This window comes from Schistocerca cancellata, chromosome 2, assembly GCF_023864275.1.
Source record: "Schistocerca cancellata isolate TAMUIC-IGC-003103 chromosome 2, iqSchCanc2.1, whole genome shotgun sequence".
Lineage (NCBI taxonomy): Eukaryota > Metazoa > Arthropoda > Insecta > Orthoptera > Acrididae > Schistocerca > Schistocerca cancellata.
In genome coordinates, this window is record NC_064627.1 from 341,400,737 (window position 1) to 341,414,373 (window position 13,637).

Below are 13,637 nucleotides of genomic sequence, written 5' to 3' on the forward strand. Positions count from 1 at the left end.
AATCATCATCTTTTTCCCCTCGGTGACCACCTAACTCTCACATTTTTACCATTCTGTTCTGTAGACTATCCCCATCAGCTGTTGATTAAAGTTGACTCAAAATAGTTTTACCTGCATATGCTAGCTTGTTCTGTCTCTAATATCTTTGCAAATATGGGTTATGGACATTTTTGTGTGATAAAGGAGTGTGCAGTCATACCTCTACAAACTTACGGCATCAAATATAGGTCATTTGACACAAAAAATCTAATGTTTGACATTATTACTATTATTAATTTGTTTGCTATGTTTAATTTGATATGGTTATCATCTATGTCAGATGGCATTAGTTTATTAAACAATTACAAATCAACTATAACACAGTTTAGTAAGTGCAATTGACTTTATTGCAACTATTTCTGTATAACGAAAAGGAGAGGAAACACCAATACATAACTGAATAGCTGCACAAAAGGAACTATTGAAAGAGTTAATTAAATATGTTAAATAACAAATAATAAGCATTTGCTTTATTGGTATTTTCTTAACAATCAAAATAAAAATGACTCCCTTAACAAGCATCAATACTATGAAAACAACAGGGCACTTATTAATACTCAGGAGGCACAAATACACAATTCAATACTTTCTTTAAAAAAAAAAAAATTGCACAAAGAATGTAGCTTGTTAATAGAGTAGCAGTTTCACCATCATTCTACTGCTGAGAAGGATGGAAAATGGGGCCTTTGGAATGAATATCCAGTTATTTACAATACAACATGGTAATGAAGTTTTCTTACATATAGGCTGCAGTTATGCCAAACCACATGAAAACTCTTCAACTAGAGGCTCCTTAGAATTATCACATCAAATACATTTATTAATTTCATAAAAAAAGATCATGCTTAGTTGCTACTGACATGATATTCATTGAGGAAAAAGGTGATGATTTATTCTTATGGTCGACATTAGTTTCTAACAAAATATAAGGCTTTGCATTCATGTCTGAGATTATTCTATCTCTGGAATGGTCACATTTCTGACAAATCAGTTACATGGCACATGGAAGTAAGATTTATTTTATTAGTAAGCTGAAACAACAGTCCTTTGAACATTCTACTGCAGCAGTTTCAAAGAGAATTACTTTGGGTCTTTGAATAGAAGAGGTAAATACTTAATAACTGAAATTTGTGAATGCTTTGATGATTGGAATGAATAAAAGCCAAAACATTCATTACAGAACTCAGATACTTTGGGTACTACTCTCAACCCCTTCTGCCACACATACGAACACAATGACATTATGTACGCCAAATTATCTTGAATAAAAACTGGAAACCATAATCACATGAATTGAAAAGTGACTAAGTAACTGTTGAAAACAAGTATGTATCAGAAGAGGATGAGATGAAACTATATTTTGAATTCTGTTATGAATCCATTGCTTGATATGTATGACCAGTGGACATTATAGAAAAATTTAAACTGACTTATGCTTTTGAATTGAAATCAGATTATAGCTGATACCCACTGCTTAATATTTTATTAATACTGTAACTCTAAAGGGATAGATATATGTGACCTAGTAGTGCAGTATGTAGTAACAAAGTATTATCATCACTGATATGATTTTGATTACAATAATGTACACTATAGAATGTTCATTATTACCAGCATATTAGCATATTCTGATGCAGTTCACTAAAACTGTGGAATACTCATAAATTTAAGCGGTGTTTTCTACGTTTCAGGTCACAATGGTATAGATCTGAAACAAGACCTAGAAATTAGATACCCTTACAAAAAATGTCAACACCATTAACAAAACTCTTATATTCCAAAGCTTAACACAGTAACTGCATGTGATATTAGTTCACATTAACATCCTATAACAATTAATAAAACTCTTGATCTTTAAAACAAACACACATCAACATTCACACAATACCTAATTAAATGACTAGATAAAATATTAAACATTGGTGAACAGCTGCAGCTTTTGTTTTTAAAAGCTGCATAGTTCAGTTATACTGTAAGTCAACAATGTAACTATACTTCTTAAGACAACTATATGAAAGGTTTCACACATACATGTTTGTGGCAAATGTTTTACTTTAATACTGAGACACTACTTCAGCTTAAAATAGAAAATCAAACTCTTGGTCATTAGAGGTTAGATGAAAACACACAACTGCTGAGCCAATGATCAACTATTTACAAAAATGGAAAGATACGTAACTGATCTTACATAAGGTTCTTCACAGAACAACCCAAATTTGCTTACATAGTATAAACACATAAGCATTCATCAATAGTAAACAGTAAGAAACAAATATTTTCATAACCCTCCCAACAACAAATTGCTACTAACCAAAGAAAACACATACCTCTATCCATTCTTGGACATTTAAACACACAAATGCATTGAATATAAAGTTTCTCTTGTGAGACATAAAATACATCCTTCAACTGTACATAAACTGAATTGTGACAATTTAAATTTTTTTCTTCTTACAATTTAAACTCAACAATACGAATTAGATAAGTCTAATAATTAAAAAAACACGTTAATACAATGAACAAAATATTGAAAAACAATGTTAAAAAATTTATTATTGCTATCATATAAAGGTGCACGAGAAACTATGGGTTTCACTGTTGATTTACCTAACATCTATATAAATTCTAGTATACATGAGTAAAAGCTAGTCAAAGATTTGGAACTAACTGGAAGAAGTGTGTGCTCTAGATTATTCTTACATTTAAGCAAATAAAAGTGGGATTTAACAAGTAGAACTAGGCAGTAACAAAAATCTGACTGCAAATGCCTGAGATTAATTAAATTAAAAAATGTACATGGCAATATTTACATAAACTTTTGTTATTATTAAGTTTACTTGTTGTTTCATCTCTCTAAATATCATAAAATTATATACAAGATATGAAAATTACAGGTAGAGTAATTACACCACATAGTAGAGCAATATTTTTCAGCGAACATTCTTCTTTATAGAATACATTTACAACACCTTTTCCCTCTTCCTCCCTCTGTTTCTCATACACACAAAGATATACATGAAATACTTGTGCCATATACAAGTTTTTATTTCAATACTGATATCAGGACTTCATGGCCAAAGAAAGTGTAGTGTCACTATGACAACAGAGAAATAAAAGCATACTAATAAACTAATTTACATTTATGAAAAGGCTCAGTCATGCAAACACAGTAAATGGCAATGGAATTATATACATAAAGAACAAATATCTCAGCTACAAGTAATGCTATACACATCAGCTTAAATGTGATGTCAGGTGTTATAAAGAATACTGCCATTCCTTACATTCAATATTTGTATGTGGGTACATACAATATGAAATTTATCAAACAATGTTAGGCTCTGACAATATTATATACTTTTACGTAACATGTTTATTTATCAGTTAATCTTCTGTGTAATTGTTCATCACCCGCTCCAGATTCACCTCCTCGGACAACTGACACCATCCGCAACATAAGGACAGCCAGAACTTTGTCAAGAGGGTCCATAAATCCACGCTGCACCCATTTAGGTATTGTAGTACGAGCATGAGAGAATCCCAGTTTCTGCAGAATGTAATCCACTCCGTATGGTTCTATGCTTTTACCCGCCCACGAGAGAAGCCTGAAACATTTTTAAATTACTTTATCTCCTTTCCAGTATTAGAACAGAGGAAAAGATGTACATTGCTATTATAGTATGCACCCAAAAATGATTTTTGTCTGATGCAGAAATTGTATTAGATTGTATGAAGTACTGCTGGCACTTCAGTAACATTCATATTACACACAGGCATCTGTTGTAAAATATCAGATTGATTAAAAAGAAATAATGTGACAGATTTCTTCCTCATTTTGGAGTTGTAGCCATATCTGACATAAACAGGAGAAGTATTATAGGCTCAGAACCATGTAGTAGTAGTAGTAGTAGTAGTTGTTGTTGTTATCATCTTCAGTGTGGTCTGATGCAGCTCTCTACACTGTCTAGATAATTAATATTATTAAATAAATACTTCCATCAGAAAATGCTAGTTTAGAAAATTTCAGAACAGAGATCTTAACCTGCACTGTAATGAGCAAAATAAAATATGAGTGCTAACATGTACAGAGTCATGAGTGTTGGAAGTGGTTGCTCTCATGTGCTGCCACACAGCATTAGAGAAACCAGAACTATACACTGAGACAGAGATATCAACTAGTGCCACATAATGTACGCATGCAAGATCTCTGAAAACATCCAACTAGACTCTATCAACTAACCAGAAACAAACATAGAACATCTCAAATGTGACAAATAAATAAAAAATAATGAACAGAACTAATGAGAGTTAAAAACTTGGAAAGAAGCTGTTGAACACAACAATATTACTGACAATATTTTGCTCCCCTTTTACATTACTGCGTTACAGTGACATGATACATATCATTACCAATTTATGTGTTGTTTAGCTGTAAAATATGCAACTATGCAACAGTTTTATTTAAGCTACATATTTTTTTATTGTTGACAGGTCTATTATCTGGTGTACAGCACTGCCTTTTCATGCCAATCTTAATAATACTGAAAGAAAGAGTACGACATGTGTAAAACTGCTATGCAAGGAAAAAAGTGCAGCAAAATATTTTAGTTGATGGTCAGACAATAGGCTGTAGCAGAGAGTGTGAGCAGAGACATCATTGTGATCGCCACACTGAGCTTGCTGGTGTGACATGTATGGGGGAAAACAAAAACTTCCAGTAATCTTAATTGCCTCAATCTCTGCTAGCCCCTTGTCCCACACCCCACTGCACCCTGCCCCAGGAACCTAACTGCATTTATATTGTACTCACCCCTCTTCCCTGCAATCTACCCTTCATCCATTCTGTCTTCTCTGTAAACTCCTTGGCTGCGAGATCTAGGCGTGTCTCGCCCCACAAGTATCTCGGTGTGCTATCCCCTTGCATGCACTCATCTCGCTGTTGAGCTCACGGGTCATGCGTCGGTGGGAGGATGTGTGGCTGGAAGTGACTGACAATAAGCTCCGTATAGTCAAGCCCACAACGCGTGTGTGGTTTACTTCCTTTCAGCCCCATCGACGGGACGAGGTTCTCCTCACTCTGCTTCGAATAGGTCACAGCCCTATGACGCATGACTTCCTGCTCCGGCGAGAGGACCCTCCAATGTGTGGTGCTTGCGGCGTCCAGGTCACTGTGTGCCACGTTTTATTGGATTGCATTTTATTTTCTGACCAGCGGGTCGTGGCTGACTTGCCAGCGGACCTGCCATCTCTTTTAGGCAACACTCGGACGAATGTGGTTAAAGTTTTAAAGTTCTGTGCCCTGTCAAATGTTTTTACAAAGATTTTAGGGAGAGGATTTTAATTTGCTCACTGTGTGACAAGCTCGCCCATATTTTATGTAAGTGGCCAGCCAATAACAATTTCCTGTGACATTCTTATTGCTATGTTTCCCCTTTCCTTAGGTTTTACTTTCTTATGTAGGATTTTCCTTTTTTTCCTGCTTTCTTTGAGTGTGTGCTTTAGTTTTCTTAGGTCTGTCCACATTCGTTCCTTTTAATGTGTGTCAGGGCGCTGATGACCTCAATGTTGAGTGCCCATAAGCCCCAACACACCACCACCACCACCATCTGTAAACTCACTCCTCCACATCATCGCCATTGTACACTGCACACACTCACTGTTGCCGATGCCCATGTCATGTTCCTATCCCACACACTTGCTGTCTCCCTCCCAGGCATTAGCCACCTTTCCCAACCCTTCCTCTCACTTCTCACCTTCTTTTCTCCCCCTTACCCTGTCCATCCAATACCACCTCTCGTCCCAGCTGAGCTGCAAAACTGCAGCCCCTGCAATGTGTGTTCAGCCAGCACTACACAGCTGAACTACGAGCTAAGTATAATAAGCTACAATATTTTTATAGTGTTAACATGCTAAGTTACCATGTAATGGCAAATATATTTGACAAACAAAGAGTCAACATTTTTAAAATTATTTCAGAGATCTTCTCAGGTTTCTATTTACAAGTAGTACAATAAACAAGTTCTAATTTGAGGATAGGAAAGAATTACACATTGACTTCCAGAGCCAGTGTTCGTGATTTACCTGAAGAACACTATACCTGCTCTCCTACTGTAACAGTAACTTACTTTCATATTTTTTTCATTCATAATGTCTGTATATGTAAGCTAACTAACTGTCCTCAATTTCCTTACTCCTTTACTTTACACTGAAACATTTTTAAACAATTGACTAGCACTACACCTAACTAAGTAACTTTTAATGTTAAATACCTCACAGTGGGTTCCAAGTGCCATGTCTTGCAGTGGTAATTTCTCCAGTCTTTTGTAAACATCTCTGCTGGATCAAATGCTTTGCGCTTTCTTTCTTCTTCACTGAAAGAACTGTTTGTTCGCCTCTCATGCTCTGGACTGTGTGCTCTAAGGCCACTCTGTAAAGAATTTCAGTTACATAAGGGAACTGCTAAGCATATTGACAGCATATGGGCAAAATATGTTACAAACTGGTTGTGTGTCCAGGATGCCAGGAAGTTTGGTGCATGTATATTAATTATCAGGGAGAGACCATCATTTCTTATTCACTAACAATTATAATCCTAATTATGGAGTAAAATTCAACAATTGTTAAGATAGATTTATTGTCAACTATCAGCCCTACCCTTATTTCACATCTCCTGTCCTACACAGCACTGAACTGGAACTATTATAGTAGAAAATCCACTCTGGCAGCCACTGTTTGTTACTTGTTATGTGGATGACATATACAATTCATTGTGACACAGAATGTGTCAATATTTTACGACAGCAATCCAGAAAGTAAGTTCTCATCATACTCAGAGATGTAAAAGTTGTGGGATCAGAATGTAATTGTGTGATAGTAGAGAGGAGTATGAGTCGATACTATGGTGCTATTTTATAGCTGGGATGGCAGTTGTTATTTCACAATATTCAGAGAAAATAGCACCCTTTAAACTGTGAGTGTAGTGAAATCATCAGATTTCTGCACACTCAGAAACAAAATCAAGCATGGATCCACTGCCCTGACACTTTGACAGGCTATAAGGCCAGCGAGGTGTGTTAGGAGCACACTTATTTACTGTAAATGTAAACAATCTGGTGAATAGTGTAAGCAGCAATCTGGGACTGTTTGCAGATGACACTGTAGTGTATAGGAAAGTGCCATCATTAGGTGACTGTAGGAGGCTACACGATGACTTTGACAGAATTACTATTTGGTGTGATTACTGGCAGCTTGTGCTAATTGTTGAAAAAATCTAAGTTCATAGAGATGAGTAGTAAAAATAATCCTGTAATACTGCAAAGTGACATGAAATAGAACAAACACATGAGAGCAGTTGTAGGAAAGGCAAATGGTTGAATTCAGTTTGCTGGAGGAATTCTAGAAAAGTGTAGCTTATCTATAAAGCAGACAGTGTATGGAAAACTTGACTCATTCTTGAATACTGTTCAAATATTTGGGATCCCACCATGTAAGATTTAAGAAAGCCAAAAAGCAATTCAGAGGCAAGCTGATAAATTTGATACCATTAGATTCAACCACCACATAGGATTATCAAAATGCTTCTTTACCTGGAGGGAAGATGATGTTCTTCTCACAAAATGCCATTGAGAAAGTTTAAAGACCGGCATTTCTGACAGACTGCAGTACAATTCTACTGCCACAAGGTACCTAAATGTAGATGTTGATGGTAATACAGACAATTAGCTGAAAGCCAAACCGAGCTGCACAGTCAAAACCATGGTGGCCAACAACCCCTCTTGGTGATCCAAAAAATGACGAAAAGTGTGAGGATGCAATTTTTCAGGTCCAACACTTCCCCACACTCTGGTCAATTCTCCAAGATGTCTTGGTCATTGCTGAACAGAAACATTGCAACATTGCCTCATGGCTTATTCATGACAAAGTGTATTTGAAATGAATACCAAGACAGTTCACAGATGAACATGAAACCAACTGTCTGGCCACAGCACTGACACTTCTCCAGCAGGAGGAAGAGAAGTGTAACGAGTTTCTCACTCGTAGTCTCACTAGTACTGAAACATAGGTTTCACATGTCACACTGCAAACAAAATAACAATCAATAAATTGTTCATAGCGGTTCATCTGTTAAAATCAATTTCATTAACATAAATACTGTAAACGGTGATTAGTACTGTCAGACACTGTGAAATCTGCAAAGGGCATTCTAAAACAGTACTGATAAAATGTTGAGTGGAGTCATTTTTACATGTCATCCCTTCTCATCCTCAAGATATTTTTATACAAGTAATGAGTCATGTATATACATTCCTGGAAATGGAAAAAAGAACACATTGACACCGGTGTGTCAGACCCACCATACTTGCTCCGGACACTGCGAGAGGGCTGTACAAGCAATGATCACACGCACGGCACAGCGGACACACCAGGAAGCGCGGTGTTGGCCGTCGAATGGCGCTAGCTGCGCAGCACTTGTGCACCGCCGCCGTCAGTGTCAGCCAGTTTGCCGTGGCATACGGAGCTCCATCGCAGTCTTTAACACTGGTAGCATGCCGCGACAGCGTGGACGTGAACCGTATGTGCAGTTGACGGACTTTGAGCGAGGGCGTATAGTGGGCATGCGGGAGGCCGGGTGGACGTACCGCCGAATTGCTCAACACGTGGGGCGTGAGGTTTCCACAGTACATCGATGTTGTCGCCAGTGGTCGGCGGAAGGTGCACGTGCCCGTCGACCTGGGACCGGACTGCAGCGACGCACGGATGCACGCCAAGACCGTAGGATCCTACGCAGTGCCGTAGGGGACCGCACCGCCACTTCCCAGCAAATTAGGGACACTGTTGCTCCTGGGGTATCGGCGAGGACCATTCGCAACCGTCTCCATGAAGCTGGGCTACGGTCCCGCACACCGTTAGGCCGTCTTCCGCTCACGCCCCAACATCGTGCAGCCCGCCTCCAGTGGTGTCGCGACAGGCGTGAATGGAGGGACGAATGGAGACGTGTCGTCTTCAGCGATGAGAGTCGCTTCTGCCTTGGTGCCAATGATGGTCGTATGCGTGTTTGGCGCCGTGCAGGTGAGCGCCACAATCAGGACTGCATACGACCGAGGCACACAGGGCCAACACCCGGCATCATGGTGTGGGGAGCGATCTCCTACACTGGCCGTACACCACTGGTGATCGTCGAGGGGACACTGAATAGTGCACAGTACATCCAAACCGTCATCGAACCCATCGTTCTACCATTCCTAGACCGGCATGGGAACTTGCTGTTCCAACAGGACAATGCACATCCGCATGTATCCCGTGCCACCCAACGTGCTCTAGAAGGTGTAAGTCAACTACCCTGGCCAGCAAGATCTCCGGATCTGTCCCCCATTGAGCATGTTTGGGACTGGATGAAGCGTCGTCTCACGCGGTCTGCACGTCCAGCACGAACGCTGGTCCAACTGAGGCGCCAGGTGGAAATGGCATGGCAAGCCGTTCCACAGGACTACATCCAGCATCTCTACGATCGTCTCCATGGGAGAATAGCAGCCTGCATTGCTGCGAAAGGTGGATATACACTGTACTAGTGCCGACATTGTGCATGCTCTGTTGCCTGTGTCTATGTGCCTGTGGTTCTGTCAGTGTGATCATGTGATGTATCTGACCCCAGGAATGTGTCAATAAAGTTTCCCCTTCCTGGGACAATGAATTCACAGTGTTCTTATTTCAATTTCCAGGAGTGTATATATATAATTTGGTTGAAATAGCTCCAGGTGTCCACGAGTTATGCTTGTATGTCGTACCTTGTAACCATCATCCTCAGCCATAGGGCTACATGGAGTGTCTAGAACACACAGTAATTTTTTTCTGATTAGCAAGTGATAGGTGGCCCAAATATGGAAGAAAATGCTTCAGGCATTACACTGATATGCTGATCTGTCACTGTCTTCCCAATGACCCTAGCATCCCAGAAAACTATGGATTCATTACTGGTATCAGTCATTATCGAATATTTTTACATGTCATGGGTTCTAAACCAAGTACCCCCCACCACCCATTCCTAGAGGGGGGGGGGGGGGGGTAGGGCTATGGTCATACTAACTCAGAAACCTTTGTGGGAGCACACACAACTCACCAAGGTTTCATCATAATAGATGAATGGTACAGGAACACATAGAAGATGAACAATAACTACATCAATATATAAATAAGTTTTCATTTTGATATATTATATTGATGGTTTTTCTTTTTTAACTGACTGCCAGAACTTACTTCTATATGACCCTTATACAAAGTCAACACACGATACATCTAAAAGTACTCTGCTAATCTCATTCAATAATTCAATATTTATGACCTGCATAAAATGTATTCAGAAAAGTATGGACTCAGTACTTCAGTATAATTTCTATGAGAAAACTTCATTAAATTGAACTGTTAAGGCAGTATTATGCAAACTGTCCAAAAAACTCACTACCTCTTTATCTTCATTGTGTTTTAGTGGTGAGATAAACATAAGGTTACAGAACGACATGTCACACAGTCTTTGAAACTACAAAAATTTGTCAATTTCTTGAAATGAATCAATAAAGGACATGTCTAAAATCCAAACAAAATGTACTTTTTGTTGCTTTAAAGGGATTACTTGAAATTCTTTTGCTTTACAATTGTGTTATTTTCATGTGATGTTTTTTTCCTAATTCTGATATGTTCTGTCATTGAATTCTTTTTTACTTAAATCATTAGCCTGACATGAATACCAGGTGACTGTAGACTATAGGCATTTCACAAACAAAAGAAAACACTGTAATCAGCAACTTTTTTAAGAGTCATTTCAAAGCATAATGTCCAGTCTCAGGTGATAGGTAAGGCTTACTTCAACCCTGGTTTCTGCCACATCAAATTGTTGTATAAAATGTAAATTATTTTCATTCTTGCTAATCCAGTAACAAAAACTACATTCAGAAATATTTTAACTTCCTGACCTAAAGGAAGGAGGGAAGGTTAGGGTCTGTTGTCCCATTCATGACAATGTAATTAGAGACAAACTAAAAGCTCACATTGAGGAAAAGTGAGATGTGGCCTTTATCCTATAACTTTCCGTAAGTGATTCATGAAACTCACAGGAAACCTAGGTGACCCAACAGGAATTGTGCGTGCATTTGTGCTCGAACATGCACTGTTGCTGTATGGTCCGAATAAGAATATGAAATGAATTACAATGTTTAATGTCTAGTCTATTTCTCAATGCTTCTTTATGTGGTGAGTGTTGTACTTACTCATACAATTTCTTGAAAGAATGAAGCTAATCATACACCCAGATACTGCAAGAAAAAGTACGGAAACAAAGTACAAAATATTAAAAAGTAAGTTAATTTGATCTATCAGGTGTAGATATTGAGTGATGATCGCTTTATTTTCCTCCCATGTAAAACATAATTCCTTAATTATGACATATTCCTGGCTTTAAATGTATGTCTAGACCTGCTACCCTTGTGCAGCAGTTAAGCCTGATTCTAGCTTAACACAGAAATGGGGAAAGATGTGTACTACATCTTAGTTTCATATATATATCAAAGGTAGTGAAAAGGTATTCTCTGAATTGTGTTACTATGCGATTGTTCCATACATAGTAAGTGCCCCAAAAATGTAATAAGTATTATGTTATGCATAGGTTAATGAAGGTATCATGATAAGTGCCTGAAAATAACTCTTAAATTCATAAACAATGGAGATCAGTGGAAATGCTGTTCAAGTATTGAGCACTTAGGCGAAAACAATTTAAAGGGTCTCTTAAAGTTGTAGGAAACAAAATTAACACATTTAAAGAGGATCTAGTAGCAATGAGTCCGGAACATGAAGAACTCATGGAAGTAAGAAATCTCAAGGTTTTTCTGGTATCATAGCAAGGAGTTTTTTGTAGGAGTAATTTAATTGAAGAGGATCGTGCATACTTGTGGAAAGATCAATGGAATATAGTGCAAGATACGATTTTGATTCCCTTAATGAAGAATCTATATTTGAAAGTTACTGTCTAGAGTTAGGGCAAAATATCAAAATTCTACTTGTGTAGAGAATTCCAGAAATAACAAAACAAGTTTTGGCGAAATTCCAGTGCCTACTGCAAAAACTTCAAAAAGAAACCAAGAAAAGAGTCTAAATAACTGCTAATTTCAGCATAGATTTAGCCAGTGATGCCAACAACTCAACAAAATTCACTGACATGATTCAAATATTGGGTTTCAGTTCTAATTTCACTGATTTTACTCGAGTGGGGTGAGCTTTGTGTGTGTTGGAGTTCGACAAAAACAAGTGTGCTACAGCTGTCCAATGAATGTTTAGAACCAAGTATGGTAAGAAGCCACTAACAAGGAAGGCCAATTATCACTGGGACAACAAATTTGTTACGATGGGTTGCTTGTGCCTGGCAAAGAGAAGCGGACATCTCAGTGTGAGTGAAGTGAATGTGGAGGGCATACAAGAGACATTCACAAGAAATCCAAGGAAATCGGTGCGTTATGCATCCCGTGAACTCGAAATGGCTCCAATGAAAGTGTGGAAAGTCCTGTGACAGAAGCTGTCTATGAAACCATTTAAATTGGAGCTAGTGCAGAAGCTAAATGATGACGACAAAGACAAGTGTTTTGAGTCTTGTTCGGACTTGCATCAATCGAATGAGGAAGGAGATGGCATTGTTGATCACTTAAATTTAACAACGAAGCCACTTTTCACACTAATGGCAAAGTGGAAAGGCATAATTGTTGAATCTGGGGTACAATGGATTGAATTTGAGCGTGATTCTCCAAACGTAAATGTTTTTTTGTGCCTTGTCACGTCAAAAACTGTATGGGCCATTCTTCTTCGCCAAGAGCACTGTCACTGGATATTCCTGCTTGGACATGTTGCAGCAATGGCTGATGCCTCAAATGCAAACGGACTTCCCATTCATCTTTCAGCAGGATGGGGCTCCACCCCATTGTCATTGTGAAGCTTGTGGGTACCTGAACATGGCGGCTGCCGCATCGATAGGTCGGCCATGCTACAGAAGGGGACAGCTGTTTCATGAAATGGCCTCCCCCGACACCAGATCTCACGCTGTGTGACTTTTTTCTGGGGGGACACATTAAACATCTTGTGTATGTACCACCTCTGCCATGCAATGTAGCAGAGCTCTGGGAGAGAATATGGGAAGTGACTGCCACAGTCGATGACGCCATGCTGGGACAGGTCTGGCAAGAATTCGATTACTGTATTGACATCTGCCGGGTCACTCATGGTTTGCATATCGAATGTTTGTAAAAAAAAAAACTTTCAGTGTTTCTCTTCAAAATGCAATATGTATGACATCTGTACAATGTTTAGTTCTTGGGCAATAAATAATTGAAAGTGTTCCCGGACTTTGTGTACACCCTGTATTTTAACCAATCATACTTATAATGAGCCAAACAAGTTTTGTTTAGATGTAGGTCTGTGCTCTGTTTATGGAGTTATTAAACACAACAGAACCATGTTAAAAAAAAATTACACCAAATGTCAGTTCATCACAAAAAATACAAACTTACTCCATCATGGATTACATAAGATGGAGTGGGCTATATATCATAGTATTTCATGTT

General features: G+C 38.5%; 1 protein-coding gene across 1 annotated transcript in view; it reads right to left on the bottom strand.

Moving 5' to 3' along the window:
* Nucleotides 1–379: 379 nt before the first annotated feature.
* The window catches only part of LOC126161731 (transmembrane protein KIAA1109), a 493,460-nt gene continuing 480,202 nt past the window's right edge, over nucleotides 380–13,637 (bottom strand). Inside the window, exons 85-86 of the mRNA XM_049917765.1 lie at nucleotides 6,309–6,466; nucleotides 380–3,644 (exon numbers count right to left, since the gene is read on the bottom strand). Of these exons, the coding sequence (XP_049773722.1) occupies nucleotides 3,413–3,644; nucleotides 6,309–6,466 (390 nt within the window). The 3' untranslated portion in view covers nucleotides 380–3,412. The remainder of the gene's footprint in view (nucleotides 3,645–6,308; nucleotides 6,467–13,637) is intronic.